This window comes from Idiotropiscis lumnitzeri, chromosome 8 (genome assembly GCF_059441095.1).
Source record: "Idiotropiscis lumnitzeri isolate Australia: NSW breed Sydney's pygmy pipehorse chromosome 8, RoL_Ilum_1.0, whole genome shotgun sequence".
NCBI classification, from domain to species: domain Eukaryota; kingdom Metazoa; phylum Chordata; class Actinopteri; order Syngnathiformes; family Syngnathidae; genus Idiotropiscis; species Idiotropiscis lumnitzeri.
The window spans coordinates 16896976-16920934 of NC_142398.1; the positions used below are offsets into that span (position 1 = coordinate 16896976).

The following is a 23959-nucleotide window of genomic DNA, read 5'->3' on the forward strand; positions in this document are numbered from 1 at the left end:
ACCAGACACATTCACACTCGTGCGCACCCCCACACACGCTGTGTGTGCTGTCTGACCACAGAAACAGTAGCAGATGAAGGGGAGGAGAGAGTGATCCCTAAAGACCCTAACCTGGTTTATTGCAACTGCTTTACAATCAAAATATAAAACAGGGAAAGCTATTTGTATTTACGATCATTTCCATATAGATCAATTCTTACATGGATCTTTGCAAAGTTAGAAAAGGCCTTACCCGACTCCTCATCATCAAGGCATCAATAATGTGCTGAATAAACAAGACATAAGGCTCACAAGGCAAGCACATTAGATTAGTACAGATAACGGACAAAGACACACCAGTTGCGTCAGCTGTCAAGTGTCTGGACCAGATTCTTGTCTGAATGAGGGAAGAAGAATGAGCACAGACAAAAATGACAGCGTAACAAAAGTCCAAAAAAGTGATGAGAGGCTGCAAAGAGCAGAAGTGTGTTCAGACAATAGCATAGTGGACTCAAGAAAGACACCCTAAACTATATTTTGCACGTCATGGCGCCAGACTAAACCACAACTCTTTATTAATCAAGAGGGCAAGGTACAGATGCGGGTTACGATGGACCGACACTTAGGGGAATATTAATATATCTAAATAATGAAGTGAGCCTTTACCTCCGGTGGAACTCTACCTGAAATAAAAGTAACAAGGGAGAGTTCTCGAACACACGCTGCAGGAAAATCCACCCCCTGTTCTTGGAAAGTTTAAGGCATACAGCATCTAAAGCCCACCTCCTCTCTCCGGTTAGAGTTTGTTACGCAACACTGAGGTGTTCAGTCTTTCCATTTTCCTGCTCAGAAGTACACTGATGCCACCAAGTTCAAAAGTAATCGGAAAAGCAGATAATACCAACGGTCGACTGCAACAACCAAAGGCTCAGACTAGCAAAACAAACTGCCATGTTTATGGAATATGCGTGATATTTATGGGTTTAAAGTTTCAGCCTGACCCATTAAACAAGAAAGTACAAGTGTAGAGCATGAAGGAGACTTAAAATTGAAAATGTGCATGAAAGGGTGCTCAATACAGCAGAATGGAGGACGCTGCAAAAAGGAGAGGGTTCTACAGAGACAATAGATAAAGGTGTGTTTATACTTGACAGGTCTGATTTTGTTAAATAGAAAATAAATCTGGTGTACTGTCTGTTTTATTGCTATTCATTTGAGCAATAGAGAACATTATCACCTGCCCGTCTAAAAACAGGAGCAAATGTCACTCAATCTCAAGGGGATGGCTTCATCACTTCTGATGAGTGGTGATCGGCAACTCTGGTTATATAATCTCGAAATTGTTAGGATTCTGATTTGAATCAGATATGCCCGCAGTCTGAATGCAGCCTAAAACATTTGAACTGAACAATAACGGTTTTATTAGACGAGGTGTGTCAGAAAATTTCCAGGTCTGGTGTCGCAAAATATAAATATCAAACTATGAGTTTTAGCCTTCAATGTAAGCACCCAAGAGTATAAAACTGTGACCTCAGCTCTCTTCAGCTGCTGAATGTTTTTCCACATGCTTTTATATATGTATCCGCTTTGTCAGGCAGTCAAACAACGATCAGAGTGAGTGATGGTGAGACCAGAGAGACTTCACGTGCGAGTGAGTCATCACCGTTGATGAGTCAGAGAGAGATCTTCGGGTACAACCCGGGGACCAAATGCCAGAGCCTTCAGTGGAAGAGATAACGGCATCAAGGCAGGAGATTTGACAGTCCAAGTCGAGAGTCAGTCATGTTGATCTCGTTCATTAACGAGAGCGGCGTCATCCACTCAGAGGACTTGCCACAGGATCAAACGATCAACAAGCACATCTTCATCGAGCCCATGCAAAGCTTGCTTTGTTGACTGCGCGAAAAGAAGAGTTGAGACGGGGCAACTTGTGGCAGCTTGATCATGACAACACACCTGCTTCTAACACCCTGAGCATCTGACAGTTCCTAGCAGAGAAGAACATCGCCAGCCTGAAGCAACCTCCTGACACACTTGACAGCCCTTTGTTTCCTCTTTCCCTCGCTCAAGGGAGGCACATTTTGAAGAAGTCGATAACACCAAGATGGCTGTAACACAGACATATCCTCTGTCTGTGCTCAAGCTGCTAAAGGAGCATATGAATCTTTATCTTAGCCACCCACTTAAGGTAATTCCTGTGCTCCTATGAACACGTAGAGACCATGCACCGGTTTCCCCAAATGTTAGAACACACGCGAACTATGACAGTTGATGAAAAATGTAACTGTGTTCCCTTGCCTGTCTGAGAGTTGCACGCTCACTGAGGACAGGAAGACGATGCTTCCAGTGGTTGACGGTTTGTTGCACGCCAACTGGAGGCTAATGGAGGCAATGGATCACACGGGCGGACATACTCGCCTCCTTGCAGCAGTGTCAGCGAGTGAAGGGATTCATCCCCTCATACATCTCATGTCATTCCCCTTTGAGTGGATCCAGATTCCGAATAGTGCAAGAAATTGAAACAAAACACCTCTTTCTGGACTGTGAGAGCGCATCAACTGTCTGGTGTTGACACGATAGAAAGAAAGTACTGTTGGGGAATGACAATACTCCACACTCTCATCAGGAAACTAAAAAACAAAAAATTGTTTTGTTTTGTTTGTTTTATTCCTGATTTGTCTTAATAATGAAAAGGAAAACTGTTGCAGTTAAATATTTTGGATGGAAGCTGGAGTTGCATGGTGAAGTGATTTCAGCATGTGTGATGCTCCAAGTTGATGTGTCAAACTCAAGGACTTCATTTTCAGACCATTTTTAGAGCTATCGAAGACCATGTCAAATGTTTATATGATTACAGAGGAACATCTTCAGGTGAACTCTATGGACGCTGGCAGAGTGGAAAAAATTGTTTAAAAAAAAAAAACCTTTAAAAAAAATTTGGACCGCCATGAATGAGGCTTTGGCAAATATTTCAACTTGTTAGATTACATCTTGGTGAGCACAACAAGATTATTTTTCATTTTTGTATTTCAGGACCCAGCTTCACATGCAGACTTTGTCACTGCGATTGAAGATCTCTGGACAACTGGTTACACGTGACGTAATCTACGACATTAATCAAACCGTTTTACAGCGGTGTGACACACAGATCGATATAAACCTATGATTTATCAAAATGAAGTATGGTCAAAGGCTGCAGAAAACATCAAAATGAGCATTTCCCCTTGTGAAGTGACTAACCTCCCAAGTAAAAGTTGTCCCCCCCCACCACCAAAATGCAAGGCTTGAGAACAGCCCAAATGACCAGCTTCAAAATTAACTAGCATTTAGGCTACAAAAACAAATTGCCCTGCTCTGTGACAGACAAAAATGCAAACTATGAGAACACTAAGCAGACAGTGTAAGGTTAAGGAGGACTGTGGTTAGTACCCAATGTTGCACAGTCTCAGACACATAAGCCAAGCGTAGCCACAACTAATCATTCGTGCCACGCTTACAACGAAGGCTCAAGTTGAAATTAGCACGGGTGATCCTTGTGTGCGTGTGTGACAAGCAATTCTCCTTGCTCACTATATTTATCATGTCATGTGTACCTGAAGAGCACGGAGCGTTTGCCGCACATTCGGCTGCTTGACTCAATGTGCAGCAGGCCGGTTGACATTCATTCAGAACAACAATGTGCAAAACCGATGGGGGCGGGAAAGTGGCTTTTACCGACAGTTTAAGATGGGCGAGAGCCATGAAACAGGCAGCATACGAGAAAGGGCATTTCCAAATGCTGGAACAATTTGACAAGTGACCCTCATTCACCCCCACCCACCAGTAATATAGAAGTCTTGTGCAGACGTCGTCGGGCATCTTACTATCTAGTTTCAAGACGATGTGTAGTGCAAACGTGCACATCGTTGCTGCAACGCTCCACTTTGCAGCCCAGAATACAAAGCGGATAAATGACATGTCTTCGTTTGTGGCTCCGCAATTTTACTGGCTTTCAGTGAAAAAAAAAAATGGGTCTACACAGACATCCTTTCAAGCAAAAGACAGACAGAGTATATGTCTGTGATCGGCAAGAGTCACATTTCCTCTCTGAGGTTTCACATTCCTGGGATTCCGTCTTAAGACCACTGCGACCCATTTAAAACCATTCCCCATATGGAGGAGGGATAAAAAGTCCGGCACGCAGAAAGAACGGCTTTAAAGTGTCTAGATCTGATTACTCCACCTTGCTGTAATGCAGGGCGAGAAGCGATATATCATGGAGACGTGTCATTCATGTAGAGTACAGGCAACATTTATCACCCCACAGGCCAAGCTGAGGGATCGCACGGATACAGATGGCAAGAGGAACACATCTCTCGGTCCCATAACCACGTGCACGTTGGCCACAACATTAGCGAGACAATCCCAATTGACTCAAATGCAAGATTTGATTCAAATATTTTCGCTTAGTAAGACATAGCAGGATGATTGGTTGATAAATCTTCTACGCTCCTTCGTAATATATTAATATGAGAGATGTCGATGTAATTCCGATCTGTCCAAATATTCGCTTGGACCAAGTTTAATGTGCAAATGCACACTTGTGGTCAAAATATGGTATGTTGCTGTGTCTCTCTCACTCTCTCTCACTCTGAAAGCTGGATGATATTAGAAAAACATGATATAAGGAAGCTGTTCACGCACGGTAGTTGTCCAGTATGTGCTACCTCTCAGAACATTCGCACTCTCAGACTTGAGTTAGGGCATCAGATTGAATTTCCAAATACACCCTAAAAGATTTCAAGTTTTGTGCATACAAATTTTAGAGAGGATTTATGTGGCCTTCAAATTTGTTTTTACTTTGTGTTTAGCACGTCAGGTTTTTGAGATGAAAATAAGGTTGTCCTAAAAAAAAAAAAACTTGCACAAAATGGATTTTATCATTCATTAATATTACAAAATAGATTACTTGTGATGGTGAAATCCTGATTTCTGAATCAGCACAAGAAGTTTATCTGGAAAACCTTACCTGCATCTTTGACAAAAACAAAAAAAAGCTAAAAATGGAATCATTAAAGGGGATTTTTATCATGTCAGACCTTGTGCTGGGGTGAAATTAAAAGTTTTGTCAATGTAGTGCACTGTATTAGGAAATGTTTACATTCACTGTCTATTAACTTGAGACTTTTATTTGTTTTAATATTGTGGATCCCGCTCGTCTTTGCCAGGACTTGAAAATAAAGACAATTGATTGATTCATTGGGTTTCGGGGCGAAAACCTACGCGTGTAAATGTTTGTTGCTCGCGAACATACATACGTCGCTGCATGCGCAAGTACTTAATAAGAAGACATTCAATTGTCGAAAGTACAAGCCAGGTAACAAATGTGCGTGCCACATCGCCAGCTGACCACCAGTAGATGTTAGCTATGCTTGCTAGCATGCTAACGCTTCACGAGCGGAGCGGGAGGGGAGAAGGGAGGGGGTTTAAATTCGCTTACCTGTCAACCGCAGCTTTACTGGGCCATTCCTCCGAACTCCTTGGTTAGACATCCCACTTGGTGTTCCAGCGTGTTGAAAATTAACAGAGCGTACGATTCATTTGCTGACTTGTTCAAAAGGTGTCACCCGAATCAGCCCCCCCTGCTAGCGTCGTATTAGCTTGTTGTATCACCATAGCACATCACTGGCCTGTGTATACGAAAGAGAACGGCGTCACGAACAAACGCATGACTGAAAAATGATAATCCTCGAGTGAAAAATGGAAGACAGAACACTCCCAAATACTATGCATGCCGCGAGCAAAGAAAAGGGACGAACAAAAATCAAGTGAAAGGTTCGCCCTCCATCCGGACGAGCGCCTACTGGGCTAGGGTTGCTTCGTGATGAGTGAGTTGAGTAGTGCACGACACATACGGGCACGCAAAGTGTAATTTAGGTAAAACAATTTCCGGTGTGTCTTTTCAAAATAAAGCTAATGTCGCGTTATTAATCGTGGTGGTGAAAAGATGGAAACTACGAGTCAAACCAGGTTTTGTTATTACTTTGAATCTGAAATCATAGTGTTTCACCCGTAATCTGGTTAACTTTAACACTGAAAGAAGTTCGATAACATGACTATAAAGTTGCGATTTCTTTACAAAATTAGGAGTAAGCATATTTAATATCGCCAGTTGAACGTTATATATAAACAAGAATTTTACAGATCACAAACTGTAACTTTTTTCGTACTAGTCTAAAAATGATCAAAATTGATTAATTAAAATTTCGTAATACGTTGGTTGTTGCATTTTGATTCTTCATATTCCATATATAGTAATTTAAAAAAACAAAAAAAAAAACATTGTCATTCTCTGTTGGATTATTTTGGAACACGAGTACAAAATAGGAAGTACTCTTTTTTAGTTGTGTGGGGCATGCTAAAACTGATCCTACAAACAGTGGCACAAAGCATTTTCCAGAAATATGAATTTAAAAAAAGTTTTATTGAAGACGGTAATTAATTAACATTTGCAAAAATAAAAAATGCAATCACACCGAGAATATCCGTTGAGACATTTCATTCATGAAGTGACGAGAAAAGCAAAAACCTACCGAATGCGTATGGCACCATCTAGTGGAAAAATTGAGTTATAGTCCCTGTATGTCGTTCTCAAAGAATCAGTGTTGGCGGCAACGTCGCTGAAAATCAATGTACAGTTAATTGTATGGGAAGATCGCTGGTCTAAAATCATGCCAGGGAATTATTATGTAATTTATAATGTAAGAATCTACAAATCGCGTAATATGCCGACCCAGTGGCCTAATGGATAAGGCATCAGCCTCCGGAGCTGGGGATTGTGGGTTCGAGTCCCATCTGGGTCGTTTTTATGGGACGTGTTCGTGACGCAAAATCTGAACGGTACATCATCGGTACAGGTATAAACTAGTGGGCTTTTTTTCTAGACGAACCATAAAAATAATTACGTTTAAAGCGGAAATACTAAATTCAGTAACACCTTCCATAAAAGCCGCTTATTTTCTTTTAACAACAAATACGAAGCTGAAACAAAATAATAACTGTACACAGAAGAAATAATCTAATTTAGCACAATTACTAATTTTTCACAATTTCATGGAAAGTTCCGCGCTCTGCAGGAGTTTTAAACGGCCAAAAAAACTCAAGTGTGACACGTGCCTAGTACTGATAGTACTGACTTGATTCATTTATTAATTCTATCACTTTCACATTAATCCTGTATGCATTTAATTGTTGCAGTTCACAACTGCTGCCACCAGGAGGAAGTAAAGCTTCATTAGCTCAATCTTTACCTACATGCTGGATGAGAGCAGAAGGTATTTTTTATTACATTTTTTTCCCATTTAATAAGGTCAAAATCAGACAGTGCCACTTCGAGGAAACATTTTACGACTCACTACGTTATCTGTGATTGCAGACGTCATATGGTGGCAATCCATTTTTTTTCTTTCTTTTTTTTTTGTGAGTGAAAGAATTCGCTTATTAGTGGAATGCGTGTCATGAGTATGCACCTATGTATCAGCCTGCGTGTGTGCGTGTGCGTGCATTTGGGCCGGAGTGTAGGAAGACCCGCCTTGCGCAGCAGGCCCGTCCCAGTGGTGTATAAAAGTCTCTGGAGGCTCAATTCTGCAGTACAAGTTGTGCGTCTCCAACAACATTCACCAACCATGATAAGGATTAATGTGTTCGTTTTCTTCTTAGTGCTCCGTCTTCACAAGGCACAGGAACTTGTTAATGGTAAGCCTCAACTTAATTGTTTTATTTTTCAAAGCTTCTTTAGTAGCTTATCCTATTGTAGTCCCTCCCCCCCAGTTCTTCAGTTTCAATGAGGGTTTCTCAAAAAATAGGGTTTGTAGAGTTTATTGATTTCTTGGAGAGGGGCTTTAGGAATTGGATTGTGGCAATAATTGTATGTCTCTTCTAGTTAGCGTTAGTTTAACCTTGAAAGACAACCATGTTTGAGTTTCAGATTGGAACTTTGTCTTGAGCTGAAAAGGTTAGGTGTTCACGTTGCGTACATTTTGGTTTATTTCAAATAGTTGTCTTTTATGTCGGAGATTTCAATATTTCTAAATACTAAATTAGGTTTATACTTATAATCACTAAATTCTATCTATCTGGGTTGGGGTAAATTGTCACCGAATACGTTTTGTTTCTCTTTATAAGATGTATAAAAGTTAATCCATTCTACTTCCAGAGTTTTATCCGCTGGTTGAGAAAAGTCCAAGCAGTTTTGTGGACCCCCCACAGAGCAATCAAACCAGGCTGATGGTGAAAGAACCTTCACTTGCCATCAATGAGCTTCTAGAAAAGAGCAGCAGGACCGGCGAGTCCAAATTCTCCCTCCATCCTTTACCTTCCGCCGTCTGGCCAAAGCACAACGACTTGGCACCCTCCCCTCGCCACCACGGCCCCCACAACAAGAGCAAGCGGGGCCCCAAGAGCGAGCACCTGCTGGAGCTGAACACGGATAAAAGCAGAGGAGAAACAGCCGGTCTCCTTCCCAAACCTTCTCAGACGGTGTTGACGGCTGCGGTCGCTAACCGCACCGCTCAGACTGCCATCAGCCCCCCTCAGCCCACCGCGCCAGAGGGCTATCCCAACTCCAGGCCGAGGAGCGTTCCTCACCCACAGCCTGCTCCAGCACCTTCTCCTCGCAAAGACCCCATTAATAGACGCCTGGACCCGGAGGAGAACCGTCCGGGGAAAGCCGGTCTCTACCAAACTGGATTTGGCGCGGCGCCGCCTCGGAACAACAGCCGGCCACCTGTCACCTTCAACCGGCGCTCCTCCAGCCTCCTTTACCAATTTGACATCCTCAGACGAGGTCAGTGTTATATCTTGTTCTTGGAACGTTACCACACGACCGATCGAGGAATTTAACTGACTTTGGCGATGACAGCTTTCAAGAATTGAAATTCGTTACCATCAGTGTTAATCCTTTTTCGTTTGTTTACTCACAACTTTGGGATTGAATCTGAGCTTCAGCCTTCCTGTCTGGAGTTTGCACATTCCCAGCTTTTTTCACACATTCCAAAAACATCCATGTTAGGTCAATTGCTAGTTCAAAATTTTCCTTCGGTGTGATTGGTTGTGCGGCTGGCAAAGAGTGCAAGGGAAAGGTTGCTAACTATAAACACATCAGTTGGATTCAACATTTTTTAAATGGGCGAGTCCAGCTTCTCATGTCATCATCATCATACTCACCATTTATTTTTGCACGCGTCAGGTCTTGATCAATGCTTGCTTTAATATCCGTTAAGCAAGAGCAAACCTTCACATGTGTCAAACGCTCCCCGCAGAATCCGACCTCACCCATGACGCGTTCTGCATGAATGAGTGCAGAAAAGAGAAGGATGAGAGGGATTATTACTGCTACAGCGAATTTGGTAAGTCCGCACAATGAGCGACAACATGGGACGCGTGGCCTCTCCGCGTGCCCAAAAGTTCGTTAGCTTTATAGTTCGCTAATATTCAGACCGAATGAAAGATTGACGGAATGCTGACACAAATACACAAAAGTGAAAGTGAAGAATGTTTACCTTTGATGCGTTGTATGCATTGCCTTGAGATTCACGTCTTCGCTTTCCCCAACTCTCAGAGAGGAACATCTAAGACCTTTTAGCTTGGGTCTATGTGACATCATCTGAAACAAGATGGACACTGTTATTTAAGAAAGTGATGTCGCTTTGATTGCTGACATTGGAGCACCTGTCCTCACAAGTCATGTTAACCAGCTTGGTCTGAAGACAGTCGGCTTACCGGAAAAATAATATTTGCCAACCTTTATTAAACCAAGGCACATTTAAAGTTAAGAGACATCACACGGCACACCACTAAACCAAAAGAGTTTGATACCTTGACTTCCATTTCCCCCCAAAAACAGCTGTCAACGGGGTCGTCCACGACATCGACGTGCTGCGTAAAGGGATCCGTCTCATTACTCTGATGGTGAGCACTGACGGCTTCTACAAGATGAGTCGTCTCTATGCCACCCCGGAGAGCTTCTTCTTCAAAGTACGACTTCTGGTCCTGGACACTTACAAGTGCAGCAAACCCTGTCCTGATATCAAACTTGGTAAATGCTTGATGCTTGGAGTAGAATAAGCGTTTATTAGTCCAACATGGGAAAGAAAATTCCAGCTCACTAGCGAGAGTTGACTGTCGCAAAATTGATATCAAAGAATCTCAAATATTTATAACAAATGGCAATTACGTGAGCAGAATTAGTAATATTGTACACGGATAAACATACCATAAACTACGGTAGGTGAAATAAGGAGTTATAAGTTTGCTCTCCAACCAATTGTCAGCACTACCGCTCTCTTGGCACATATAACGCCCGCCTCATTTAGGATTCAATTTCTTACCTTCAAATTTCCATCACCATTGGCAAGACTAAAGAGTTGTCAAAACATGTTAGGGTCGTAACTGTAAAGACGCACAATTATTGGTACCCCTTTTTTTAAAGTGGAAGACATCCAAAAGAATCAATTACCGTTAGTCTGGAGTTTCATGCCAGCTCTAGAGTGCAACCTGTTGATTATCTGACGCCAATATGGACCTCAGGCACTCACCAATAAACCGCTTGGTGACACTGCGCCGTTATCAACTGAAATGTCGCACTCGCCCACACGGTCACCCTGCTGCAAGTGCTGTGGTCAAATGGAACCAAATTTATGTGATTTGCCAGCATCTGGATCTGTCATTTTTGGAGAATTGAAAAAAATGTGATGACCCAAAGATCTTCCACAGTCAAATGCGGAGGAGTGAACGTTGTATTTTTGGCTTCTATCTTGTAAGGGCACAGGGAAGCAAAAACATTTCCCAAAACACTGCCAGAGCAACAAAGGAGTGAGCCAAGAAGAAGCATATTAAGATCATTGGGTAGCCTAGTCAGACCAGGGGTGGGCAAACTTTTGATTCGTGGGCCACAATGGGTTCTAAAATTTGACAGAGGGGCCGGACCAGCTGGACATGGCTGGAGTGTTTTGGTAACCTCACTTTTTTGGAGAAAAAAATACATATAGTATATAGAGAAAATATATGCATTAATTTTACACGAAAATAAATAAACACATTACAACAAAATATCAGTCTTAGATTGCGCCTCCTGGTAGGGATACATCAGAATTTGTGCAAAACCTTGTTCATGATCCTATTTATCCTTTTGTCCCTAAGGTACCAGATACATTGCAATGGGCCAAATCTACCACCGGAGACGACATCTTCCAAACGACCTACTAAACCTTCTCGGCGGCCGACTAAAACCAGGCGACGGCATCCTCAGGAGCAGTAACTATGTAAAAAGGTTCAACAAACGGAAGCACCAGAAGGTCCTGGAAGCCACGCGCTCCAAGTGTCGGTGAACCCAAACGCGAGACTGTCGGCCCGCTTGCAAGGGAAGAGACACTGCATCTTACGTGAACCGCTTCTAAATAACCCCTGAGTATTATGACGCCAGAAGAAGGAAAAGAGGCAACACGAGTAGTGATTAGCAAGTTTGCCTCGCAGTCGAGAGGTTACGCGTTTGAATCTTGCCCTCGGTGTGTGGCGTTTGCATGGCCCTCCCACATTCCAAAATTCACCAAAGACTCTAAAATTGTTCATGGTTGTGAATGGGAGTTTGTTTGTCTCTATTTGTCCTGCGATTGATTGGCAGCCCAAGGTATAACCCCCGCCTCTCATTTTAAATCAGCTGGGATTTGCCGTTGACATTACGGAGGAAAATGGAGGAAAGAAGAAAAAGACTCAAATGAATGGATTCACTTTCCCATGGACCACCATGATGAGCCGCATCATCAATCCATTAAACTCAAAACACCAACATCAGTTCTCTTGAATAGTTTTCCAGTACAAATTGGTTCTATTAAAGAACCTGTCAACCCGAAGTAACTGCTATTCAAACATCACTTGACCTCTTCATGGCTGGCACATGAAGCTAAAAGGAGATTCAACTGGCCTGCATCCAAAAAATAGAACTTTCAGACTAAACACAACATGTAATCCACATATTTGAATGTCCTGTACTTGTTTTAGGCAGCTACTGTAGATCTCCCGTATGTAATGCCTTTAAATTGCTATGGAAGCAAACCGTGTCATTGTGGTTGTTATTAGTGAGCAGGAAATGCACTTTTGATGTTGACGTGGAATACAAATGAGGCATTAAAGAAATTCAGTACAAGTAACCACATTCAGTGCCGCTGTTTTTAGACGTAAGAAAAAGATGGCTGAATGCGACGTTTAAATATCATGCATTATCAATCTAGGGTTGCCAGGGCTGGTGCTTTGCTCAAGGGCATCAAGGCAGTCTTGACATCTCTTCAGCAACTCGTCCCAACTTCTCCACTATTGGATCCTCAAGCTAATTTGTTCAAAATAAAAAGTACAGTATTGGACTGGGGAAGTTTTACGTTAACTGATTCCTGCCTCTGCTTTTCATGGAAGGGTGATCATTTGAATGTTGCATCTAGATGAAGTCAATAAAATGTATGATTTTGTACCAAGAGTTTGGACTTTGAGTGTTTGTCAGATGGTCCGCTCGGTTCCCAGGCTTTGGAAGAAGCATCTATCTGATGATTAGCGTTGGGGGGGCCTGGTGGTCTGGAGGCCGGAAACAGGAGCCTGCTGCACATCTTGGCCACCATCGCAGTGGGAGGACATTCCTCATCAGAGGATATAGTGGAGAAGGAAAAGGAGTGGAGGGGGGGGTGTAATTTTCAATTTGGTTAGTGTGTAATTGCACGGAAGCTACATGGAGAAAGTATGTGTTTTCGGAGTGGGGGGGGGGTGTTTGACGGATGTAGTAATAGTAGTAGGTGTGAAAATGAAAGGTCACCATGTGAAATGGGATCAAAGGAGTGTTGGCGTGAGCGAGTCACCGCTAATGATTCACTGATAACGCTTTTTCTGTGGTGTTCACCAAGGTAATGTTCTAAGCCCTGCTTTAGTTGATTATGTCTTATATATATTATATATAGGTGAGCCTCAACATTGTCCTACGTTTGCTTCTCTTGATGCAGTAAATGTCAATACAGAATTCCATTTTATGTGTTGTGGAGTACCGCAAGGTTACGTTCTAGGTCCAACTGAGTTTGGATTACATGATCTGCTATGGCATGTTGTAGAACACAGGTACTGCAAGGTAAGATGGGCTAAAACTGCATGTCACTCCGAGTCAAGGCACTTCCAGCTCATGAGTTCAATGACGCACCATAGAAAGCCGGTGTCAAAAACAGTTCTTTTTATTATCTACAATGTAATGTCCTATTAAGTAAAAAAAAGACTCTTTTAAAAGTAGCCACAATCTGTTAAAAACATAGAATGCATTTTTTCCTCTGCAGTTACATTTCTTTAAACATTATTTAAAAAAAAAACTTTAGAACCGTTCACTCTACTAATAAATAATACAAGAAATGCAATGTCAATATAAGATCATTATTATGCTGTACCGCGGTTGCCCCAAAAAATAATTCTTCACAAGAATTAGCACTCTCATTCGACCACTTTCGATATGAAGGGCAACTTCACAAATAAACAGTAGAGTTCACTTCAATTCAAGAGGAGAGATATTTCAAATATACAAGTGGGCTTAGTTGCTGGTTTAAAGAGTGAAAAATCCAAGTTTGTACAAGTCTTATGTGGACAGCAGTCGACTTCACAGGGAAAGAGCGGAAGCTCGACTCTTTGTCACGTGACTGCTCGCCTAGTTCATATAAGACAATCGCAAGCTTCCAATACCATCGGAATGCGTCCAGACCACCGTATTTTGTGTATAAACCCCATGATAGAAAGAGTCTCGAGTCCCAGCTCGTTGTTTTCCTCCCTCACATTCAGTCACAGACCGCAGCGTAATTGAGCTGATGAGAGGAAATGTCAACGATCCAATTATTGGAGTGCTTTGAGCGAGAGTTGAGAGACACATGCGAGCTGACCCCAGGGAAGTATGCAGCAGGAAGCGGCTGACAGAAAGATGGATACAACTTTCTTTGGATGCATTTACAGTACATGCCTGTTAATTCAACCTTCTCCCAAGACTTGAATAGCCGCCCCCACCAAAAATCTTTTCTGCAACTTCCTGTGAGGTTTTTAGGAAGTGAAGGGGGCAGTGGAAAGGCATGGCCTGTGGGTTGACCACAACAAACTTGACTTGGGAGAAAAATGAGGTCCCTTAAGTGAGGAAGTTTATTTTCCGAAAATAGTTAAGTGCAATGATGCTAATCCTGCAGAGAAAATATTGACGGGAATGTCGGCGCATGTGGCACCAATTGGCTTTGCTTGAGTCAGGAAGGAGGACTGTAGGGAATTTCATCTCGATGACGCTTTTCAAGACACATTCACGGATGGGATTATCTGATGGAAGTGAATACTGGGAGACAAAAATGTTCCCCCCCCTTAAGATGCTGCTCGGAGGCATTCCAAAATTAGACGACGCAACAAGGGACTACGAAGCCTGCACTACGCAGGGATCTTGGTGTGCAGAGCATGCACCAGGTCAAAGTGGTTAAATGGGTTTTCCTTCAAAGGATGCTACTTCAATAAAATGCTACGGGTTGAGTATTTGTCCATGAGAATTTAGGAGGATTTTGCACAAAACGTAACACACTAAATAGGCGAAAAATTTATATTCAGTAAGCGCCGAGCTTGACTTGGAATCTTTTGGCCAGGGTCCAGTGAGTGGCTATTCTTGAAGATGTTCATTAGAGAATTTTATATTTTCATTACTTTTTACATCAATGAAGCCATATCCACTGATCCAAACGGACAGTATATCTACAAAGTATTCAAAAATCTCAGCTAAAGCCTTATCCCAAAATACTCGTTATTCAAGTGACCAGCAAGCTGAAGCCTCTCCCAGCTGACTGGACGAGTCTCCAATCAATCATAGGGCAAGGCTAGCGCATGCTGTTGGAGAATAGTCCAGAATAACGGAGCTGCACATTTTGTACTTTTCCCTTCTAAATTCTCATCGGAACACAATAGCTGATAGAATTACCATTTCTGCAAGCAAACAGAACCAAAATGGCCCTGCCGGTTCACTTCTTTGTCATCGAGATGTTTCCACTTGCCCACGTTACCAAGTCCAGTTGGAACCTCGGATGGCTTAATGATCCACTTGCCTTTGCATTGCAGTGGTGGCGCTGTCGCGTTCGTCCAATTGAGGGGACGATTTTCATCTGGAAGTGACTTCGGCTCATGAGACGCAGCACAACTTGGGAGCGTGGAAGGTTTAATCAATCAAACGGTCATCCGTATCCTACTTTTAGCTGTTTAATATTTTTTTTAATTTTTTTTTTAAAGAGGGCACTAAGAGGCTGCTGATTGTAGTTTGTTGTTATGAGACCTACAGAGACGGCAAAGAGAGGAAAAACAGTAGGTGGTTTCATTTTTTTTTTATTAAAAGCTTTACAATATGACAAAAATATTTACTAGGGAAAATACAAAAACATATATTGGATGCCAGTAGGTCAGACATTTTGATGCAGACCGAGCAGCCATGTTGGTGAAACAGTGTTGAAAGTGGATTGCGGCTTACAATCGCCTTTGGAAGGACACAACTACAGATGTTTTTGAGGCTATCTTTACAGGGCTTATAATTCTTCATGGAATAACGTAGAGCCAATCAATTGGCTACGAAATGAGGTCAAATGTCTTGCGGCAGCGTGCTGGGGGCCAATAGCTTGAATAGATTTAAAATATAAATTAACTTTGAAATCACAAGAGACAATTTCTGCTTATATTTAATGTTGTATCCAACATAAAAAATATCCGTCATCTGGTTTGTCACCGAGCCGTACATTAAATACAACTCCTCTTGCTTTGTGTTACCAACATGGCTGCCATTCCTCAAATGTGGGATTTGGATATGTGAAGGTTTTGTCTTTTAATTGCTGTTTTACGGCAAAAAAAAAAAAAAAAAAACAGCAACTGTGAATTTTGTTAGTCTGTTTTTTTTTTTTTTTTAAAGAGTGACCCTGGCACCCAGGAGTTTGACATCACAATCTGAAACAGAGACAAAGAGAGAGAAACAACGGAGCGGGTAAGTACATGCTGTTTAAAAGCAGTGCTTCCCAACCTTTACTGAGGCGAGACCTATTTTACATGAGAAAAAATTATCAAAAGGGATATGGACTAATCAGCAGTCTGATTAAATCGGCTGGTATTAGATTTTAAAATCAGCGAAAATTGGCCGATTTTCACCATTTAACATAAGACAAAAACAATGACATCGAAACATTCCTCTCACCCCCAAAATTATTTTGTAGGAAAAAAAACATCAAAAACATGCATTTGTAAAAAGCTGAATGGCAATTATAATACTGGTGTGCAGAAATTTTAATGAGGTGCTTAAAAGTGTGTGTGTTTTGGGAAGAGGGGGTTGTGAACACCTAGAGTCAAATGAAAGCAAGTTTGTTTGCATGATATGGACTCGTCACCAAACACCCCTCCCCTACAGCAAAAAAAAAATGTTGAAAAAGCTCGTCTGTGTCTCATGTGGTGCACATCTTGAACATTTGTGAAGCAATATGAAATTTGTATGAACATCTACAGTATCTCAGCATCTTTAACTCATTCACTACCAACTGCGTAACAAATGGATCTGTGACGTCTTTAGCCGTCAATGGCAGGAAATGAGTTAATTTTGTTTGCCTAAAACACCGTTTGCTAACTTTGAGCCTAGGCAGGTATTTTACGTGACAAAAAATGTCACCCAACAGAACCAATAAAGTGTCAATAAAGTGCATACTGAAAAAAATGTCCTACAATTACTCACCAAGTGTGAAATCTGGCATGTCAAGTTGAACACAAAGCTATAGTTCAGTTGTATAAAGGGTGCCAGGTGGACACACCTGCCATCTAAAGGAGGAGCATTTGTTTTGTTGACTACACGTCACTGGCATAGACGAATAAAGGTACATCACTTATAGGAAATCTAATTTTTTTTTTTAAGTGAGACTGGATCATTTCCCTGGGCACAAATGATAAATCTCACATAGCAAATTGGTTTTCTATCACGGGCCCGTGGACATGTCTCAGGCCAGCCTATGTGTGCATTTCTGTTCACTTTAAAACGCCAGCACAAGCAAGACGGCCAAAGACAATTGCACCAATGAAAAAAAAACAAAAACAAAGAAGCTCTGTCTAGTGGAGTCGAATGTCGCCTTCTTACCTGCTGGCTTTGAAGCCTTTAAGCTTCTGGACAAAGAAGCTCTCCAGAACCTCGGCACACTGGTAGAAGGGCGAGTCGCTGGGGTTGTAGTAGCGGCAGTTGTCAAAGATTTTGGTCATGTCCGCCACAAACTCTGTTAGCTTGACGTACTTGCGCTTCTGTAACCGCTCCTCCATGGTGGAAAGATCTGAGGAATGTGCATTGAAAAGACAAGACCTCAGGGTATTTGCGATGGGATTTTTGGATGAGGAAAATAGTACATGATGGAGAAAAAAAAAGCGAGTGCGCTAATTGGCTTCATACATAAAACAGCTACGAGGCTGTGCTTCAAACACATCAGAAATGGTTGGTAACCTCCGCAACCCCAACCCACCCATCCAGGAATCTAGGGGGCGTGCGACTTACAGCAAATATCAAAAGACCTCCTTCTTCTCAATCATCAGATTTCATGGAGAAACCTCCTAAACTCCAGCCTCTCGGACTAAATGCTCTTTTTTTTTCTCTTTTTCTTGTGGCGGCTGGACTCACAGGAGCAAAGCGTGTGCGGTGGGAGGCTAGTCTCTTTTCCACCGGGAGTCTGGCAGAACCAGGCAAGCTCATTAACGGTTTGTTTGTGTAAACGGTCAAAAAAAGACCCTGTTGACGCAAGTCTACATTTACATGGCTGGTTTGATCTGAGATGGAGGGCTTCCTCTCTTGCAGGCCTCCGGGCAGCTAGCAGCTTCAATGTTTGAGCTGGTCAGACTGCGTGTCATTTCCAAAACGCTATAAAGCAGTGAGTGAATGAAAACAAGTGGAGAGAGTCATATCAGGTTGATGAATTCCAACTTGAGAAGAGACCCTTTCATTTACATTGACTTTTTTGCAACACTTTATGTAGACGCAACCTAGACAAAAGGGGTCAAAAGAATGTTACAAGAGGTCATTGGTTAATGACAGTATTTATTACACCCCAAAATACTTGGCATAGGGATCTGCTTAATTTCAAATGTCGTAGTTGGGAATTTTACACACATCAGCAGGATCTCAGAAAAATGGAGTCAAACCTTGCATGAAACAAAGCACTGTATTGTACTCACATTTTGATCTTAGCCTAGAGACACAAGTGCCTCTTACCTTGATGAGTTTGTTATTTAGTTTGATAACATTGCCTAATTCTTTTACAGTTAACAACGCCAACCCCAAGACACAGACATTTTGCAAGTTCTGCTAAATGGGCTGAAACTTGGATTGATGATACTTGTGGTCATCACCGTTTCCTCTATGGTGTGGGGTGAAATTAAAAGCTGGTAGATGAACAGCAATGGCTTAACATTTTCAGATGGATCAGAAGATGAGGACCCCCTTTTGCATAAGTGGACATGCACTCACCCATTGGTTCCTTAATAACTTTATAGTAGTCAGGGGCGTCGCTTGTGTCCACTGGCTCTAGGAATGGCCACGCCATTTTGTGCGCCTGCAGAACGAGGGGAAAAAGAGAAAGACATTTGAGAAATTTAAAATCTGTCTGTGAACGTGACATCGCGACCATTTAGGTCAACATTGATGTGCGTGCCCTCTGAGATGAGATGAGGAGTGCTGGAGACGCGAGAGTAAAGAAGAGAACATACGTAAAAATGGTCTGAGAGACGGCATTCATCCAACTCACGGAGAGCCATAAGATAAAGTCGGACACAGAAGTCTTTTGTTTGGTTGTTGTTCCACTCAGGAGGGGAGTTGAGGGAGTGTGTTTGGCCCATTTTGAACAATTTGACTTCTACTAGAGTTATGCGCCTTGGAGAATAACCTACCTCAGTATGTTATTTACTTTGTGATGCTCGTTAGCTTTTACTTATAGCAGAGAATTAAACGTTTAGTGTTTCAAAATGGAACGTTAAAAATCCCTTTCGTCAGTCCAGCCAAGAGATTTGACACCACTTGGCTCCAGAGCTGCATGTTGCTCTTTCATGCCTTTGCTGTGGCTATACGCAGCTTTGGAAAATAAAGCAAAAAAAAAAAATACTGTATTTAAAAATGAGGGTGATCAACTCAACTTTACAATCATAATCAGCCATTTGCCATACTGTACGTTGAGAATTCAGGAGCAAAAATTACATTTTATTCAAGATCTCAGCTAACTGCACACTCCCGGATATGCACATTACACTATTGTTTTGCTGAGAGTGGATAATTAGTTTGGCTTTTACTTAATAAACATGAAGGTCACTTTCTCCAGTGTATTTTGAATTCATCGTGCTTTTGTTGTGCTAAGCAACAAATTGTAAACTCACACAATTCATCAATACTACAGTCGCTTTAGCATTTCATACAAAGCACGCATGAACTATGATTAAATCGTCATTTTAGATGTCCAAGGGGTTTGTGACTCCCAGAGTTTACTTTTCCGGCGGCATACGAGTCGAATTGGCTCTTTTGAGTATTTGTGGTTTCACCAACATTTTATGGAAAATACGGCCAAAAGGTTGCACCAAAGTCAACTCATTAGTACTCCAACTATTTCGCAGTATCTTGAGAGATGTCGGCTCATTGGAAATCATCGGATAAATGTGCAACATATTCATTAACTTGATTTAAGCGTAGCCACCACTGAATGGTACCATTGATTTATAGTGAGTCCCACTCACCGTTAAGGAGCGCAGGATTCTCCGCAGGCCCTCATAGTCCTTTTCAGTGAGAGGCGTGAGGACCGTCATGGCGTCCTCCGTCGACTGGCACTGCGGGCACACGTATTCGTCTATGTGGTTCGCTTCGCTTTGCAGGATGCCCACACAGCGACCGTGGTACCAGTTCTGACACCGGTCGCAACCAATATAGAACCTGAGAGTGAAAAAAAAAAAAAACAACAGCAAGTGATCCTCATGTACCTTTTATCACCACAAGGGACACTATTGATCCTGAAGCAGCACACTCCTTGAGTCTTGACAGTATTAAAACATGGACGCTACTTACTGGGATTCATCGTACGGTGTCTGACAGATGCAGTAGAGCTCCTCTTTGGTGCTCTTCCGGCCCTGTTTACACTCCAAACAGATGTAGTCGTCCATATCCTTAGCAGCTTTCTCCGTAATTCCAACACATTCGCCATGGTACCAGTTGGTGCACAGGTCGCAGCCGATGTAGAATCTTCAAAAAGAGGATGAGGTTAATGATCGCTCTATGAATGCTGCTTTTCGCTATATATGCAGTGTTAAAGTGTGTGAGGCTCTCATACTTGGTCTCATCATAGGGCGTCTTGCAGATACAGTAGAGTTTGGTGTCCTTCTTGGTGTCCTTGGTGCTGGTGGTGGAGATCATCTTCTTTTTCTTGGACTTTGTCGACGTCGCACTCTCCCTCTCCTCATCACGTTTCCTTTTGTGTGTGGGGGCGACGGTGGTGGCGTGGTGCTGCTGAGTGGTTATGTTGTGTACATGGGCTTGAGCGTGTTGTTGTTGGCTGTGAGAGCCCGCGGCAGCAGCGGCAGCAGCAGCGGCGGCGGCAGCAGCCTGGGCAGCTTTCTGTGCTGCTGCTCTCTCCTTCTCCTTCCTCATCCGCCACAGGTCTTTCTTTAGATCCTCCTGAAGAGCAAAAAAATGTTACAACACATAAGCATTACGCAGAAAGTGTTTCATCAATCCGCTATTTTCCCCCATGTTCCAATTTTCCATGCCAGCTGTATACCTGGGCTTCTAGATGTAGCTCCTGATCTAGGAGCACTCGTTTCTTCAAGATGTCATTCTTCAGCATCTCTTTGTGGCGGTAAAGAAGCGATGCAAGCTTGTTGGCGTTTGCCAACCTCTTCTTGGACTGCACCATCTCCTCCTTCTTCTTCCTCTTGGCCTCTTGCCTCTCATCTCTGTCTATGCGGTCCAGGAGGAACTTCATGACCTGATTGCATACAATCATTCTGCACAAAAACGCAACAGAATAAAAAAGGTAAGTTTTAAAAAAAGATCTTTGTTATAACTTTGCGATGGATTATAAGTAGACAAAGAGTAGGCAGAAGAGGAGATAGTGTGGACTAGCATGACTGTAGCAGTGAGCTGATGTCATGCCGTTCTTCTTTTGACCACAAATAATTTGCCAACTTGCCAACGTATCAACAGCACCTCTGCTGGTTGTAACCGTAAAATGCTGTCATCTTACACGGATTTCTTCAACATTTACGGTTGTAACCGGAAAATGCTGTCATCTTACACGGATTTCTTCAACATTTACGTCAACAACAAACTATCAACAATTAATTATGAGTCATCCTCATCAATATCTGATTTGAAAATGAAAAAGCATTATCGGAAAGCTTCAAGGAATTGCTGTCTCAGGGCTACATTAAATAAATTCAAACAGTTAGCACAATTCTTGAACATGAATTTTTGAATTTATTTCCCTTAAGATAGACGAGGTGTAGCTTGAAACAAAACAAAAAACAAGCACGAACGCCTTAAAACAGTGCCGACCATCATCTGCGTGTTTCTCGGCTATTGGATGCACAGATGTCAAGTCAGTTTTTATCTGTTCTGTTTTTTTGTGCTTGAATAGTATGGGAGTGGAGTTGAAAGACATGCTGGGAGGTGAGAAATAGAGAGCCTCACTGCATATGCAAACATGGCAAACTTGAACAGAAGCTTTTCTCCTGCACAAGCATAATTCTATGTTTCAAGGTCCAATGTAACAGAAAAAAGACAAGCTCTGAAAAAAATTGAGTTAAAAATTGTGCATTACATTAAATGCGGATAATCTATGACTGCGTCATTTGTACATTCACTTGTGTCTGCCAACATTCGCGGCTCGGTGACAGAATTGTCAGTTCAAGTGAGAAACACAGCGCCTTGTTGGCTGAGCGTTTGTGTGAACGGCACACAAACACACCCGTGACTGACAGGGTCAAAGACAGGCCAGGAATTGCAGCCGATGTGCGCGTGAACAAGGCATATGTGGGCTAGCAGGACACTGACGTCATTATGAGCATACATCTCAAGATATACAAATACATTACCGATTCAATTACAAATATTTACTGAACATTTCCCAGATGAGTCTAATTGATGCAAAATTACAAAATCAAAATCACAGTGGAGCCACCGCCGCCACTGAACTCCATTCTATTGAGAACGTGTGGAGCAAAAAACCTATGAGAGCAGTGGCCGGTACACACCAGAGAATAGCCTAAGTGTCGCACAGTATAATTTGGAACACTTGGTTTTTTTTTTGTTATGAAAACGTTAAGAATTGGAAATAGATCATTGGTGTGACTGTCAGAGTGACGCAGTGATTAAAACTATGTTTTGCAGGAAAGGCACAAGGAGGTGGCGCGGCAAAATGGAAAACGGATGGAAAATAAGCAGAGACAGACTGCCAAAGGAGCTGCCGGGTCGAAGTCACGCTAGTCTGGCTATGGTGTTTCGGCTCTGTGTGAATGGGCACAGTGTTGACACAAACACGTGTGTGTCAGAGTCAGCGAACGGTCAGGGCATTATCTATCTACGACGTTAACATAGAGGACAGCAAGGTGAAGAGAATATCTTAACATTACATTGCATCATCCTTAATTTATAGTCATAGAAGACTATAAACAGTGATGTCATCCACATAAAATATTGAAAAGATCTAGAGAGGCCATTGTGAGGGCCGCTATTGAAACTCATTAATCGTCACTTGCTAGGTTATATGGCGGCCACACAGCTGTTCATGGTTCCACACCCTAAAGTTCCCATGCTGTGCAGAACCTCGCAACACGTTGAGCTGATCACGAGAGAGAGTGACACACATTCGCGTGCACACACTAACGCGTACGTACATGCTCAGAAACACACACACAGCTAACCTCTGATTCTCTTCTCGCTCCTCAGGTGTCAGAGTCTTCTTCTGCTTCAGATATTCGATGAAAGCGTTCTGCTTCATCACGACCTAAAAAAAGACAACCTCTTGAATCAATTGGGAAGGACAAGGCTATCCTATGGCACCTTGATTTACGAGTTAAATTTGTTCAGGAACTCATCTTGTAACTCAATTTACTGGAGTATCAAATCAGTTTTAGTCAGTTTTTGCAAGGTTTTTAAAATTGTTAAATTGAGCAAGACCTGCTCTCCTACTTGTAGTCATGTATAACTATCTCGAAATGCGTATTGATTGCATTACTAAATTTCCATTCATGGCTTCCTTCCACACTAACGTGGCTCTTCTACTTCTGTGAAAAGCGTGCATAACACCCAAGCACTTATTTAAGTCTTTCCTGACTCTCTGGCTGTGATACCTTCCTGAGCCCACACCTGTTTTTGAATGATGTCCTTCTGGCTGACAGAGTTGAGGGCTTGTTCTTTCTTGGCTTCTGCAGCTTGTTTTTTCTTTTGCTGTTGCTGCTCTCTGAGCTGCTGGATTCGCTGAAGCTGCTCCTGTACGGACGCAGCCTGGATGGTCACAACGTTCCCGATCTGCAGGGAAAACATTGTGAGATATGAAACTACTCCAATTTAAAGGCTTAAGTCAGTAGCAATCAATCAACCAATGGCATAACGGTTGATAAATATGGGCAGGCTCAATTCAATACAACAAAAGTTATAATTATCACTATGACAGCAAAGAAGTAAAGTAATCAATGACAAAGTTGCTGATGACCCCAGAACACCACGTGTCTATTTGGATTTTCTCATGCAATTCAAAAGCCAAGTGGGCGGAAGAATTATTAGAGTGTAGTTACTGCATCAAGTGGAGAATAAGTTTAATTAACCGTTCAACCTTTTGCAAAGGATGTCATACATTTGACACAACCAATGTTCCCTCTAATCTTCCATGCATCTGACAGACTCCCTGAACATTCCTTGAATCGCGATGAGCAA

The 23959-nt window shown here is 42.3% G+C and overlaps 3 protein-coding genes and 1 non-coding gene across 8 annotated transcripts in view; 2 read left to right on the plus strand and 2 right to left on the minus strand.

Annotated features, from left to right (window-relative positions):
* The window catches only part of LOC148332430 (E3 ubiquitin-protein ligase SMURF2-like), a 39175-nt gene extending 33324 nt beyond the window's left edge, over positions 1-5851 (minus strand). For both annotated transcript variants that reach the window (XM_088302923.1, XM_088302922.1), the window contains exon 1: positions 5459-5851. In XM_088302923.1, the coding sequence (XP_088159049.1) occupies positions 5459-5510 (52 nt within the window). In that variant the 5' untranslated portion in view covers positions 5511-5851. The remainder of the gene's footprint in view (positions 1-5458) is intronic.
* An 897-nt stretch (positions 5852-6748) lies between these two features.
* trnar-ccg (transfer RNA arginine (anticodon CCG)) lies at positions 6749-6821 on the plus strand. Its single transcript has one exon. It is a non-coding gene; the product is annotated as a tRNA-Arg (tRNA).
* Positions 6822-7628: 807 nt separating this feature from the next.
* LOC148332432 (UPF0450 protein C17orf58 homolog) lies at positions 7629-12484 on the plus strand. Its single transcript, XM_088302998.1, has 5 exons — positions 7629-7713; positions 8174-8803; positions 9279-9365; positions 9863-10054; positions 11158-12484. The coding sequence occupies exons 1-5, from the start codon at positions 7644-7646 to the stop codon at positions 11343-11345; spliced, it is 1167 nt and encodes a 388-aa protein (XP_088159124.1). The 5' UTR covers positions 7629-7643; the 3' UTR covers positions 11346-12484.
* A 720-nt stretch (positions 12485-13204) lies between these two features.
* Positions 13205-23959, minus strand: part of LOC148332433 (nucleosome-remodeling factor subunit BPTF-like) — a 30984-nt gene continuing 20229 nt past the window's right edge. For 3 of the 4 annotated variants that reach the window (XM_088302526.1, XM_088302522.1, XM_088302523.1), the window contains exons 27-35: positions 23393-23554; positions 22948-23030; positions 20805-21030; positions 20358-20701; positions 20096-20269; positions 19771-19963; positions 18518-18602; positions 17147-17333; positions 13205-15319 (exon numbers count right to left, since the gene is read on the minus strand). In XM_088302526.1, the coding sequence (XP_088158652.1) occupies positions 15283-15319; positions 17147-17333; positions 18518-18602; positions 19771-19963; positions 20096-20269; positions 20358-20701; positions 20805-21030; positions 22948-23030; positions 23393-23554 (1491 nt within the window). In that variant the 3' untranslated portion in view covers positions 13205-15282. Of the gene's footprint in view, positions 15320-15353; positions 15979-17146; positions 17334-18517; positions 18603-19770; positions 19964-20095; positions 20270-20357; positions 20702-20804; positions 21031-22947; positions 23031-23392; positions 23555-23959 lie in introns of those variants that run through there. The other variant, XM_088302524.1, reaches the window with a different exon arrangement.

Excerpts from the sequence above, each read along its gene's own strand:
- LOC148332432 (XM_088302998.1), top strand. The coding sequence starts at position 7,644 with ATGATAAGGATTAATGTGTTCGTTTTCTTCTTAGTGCTCCGTCTTCAC. Across the intron at positions 8,804-9,278 it reads ATTTGACATCCTCAGACGAG|AATCCGACCTCACCCATGAC; the intron begins GTCAGTGTTATA and ends CGCTCCCCGCAG. Across the intron at positions 10,055-11,157 it reads CTGTCCTGATATCAAACTTG|GTACCAGATACATTGCAATG; the intron begins GTAAATGCTTGA and ends TTTGTCCCTAAG.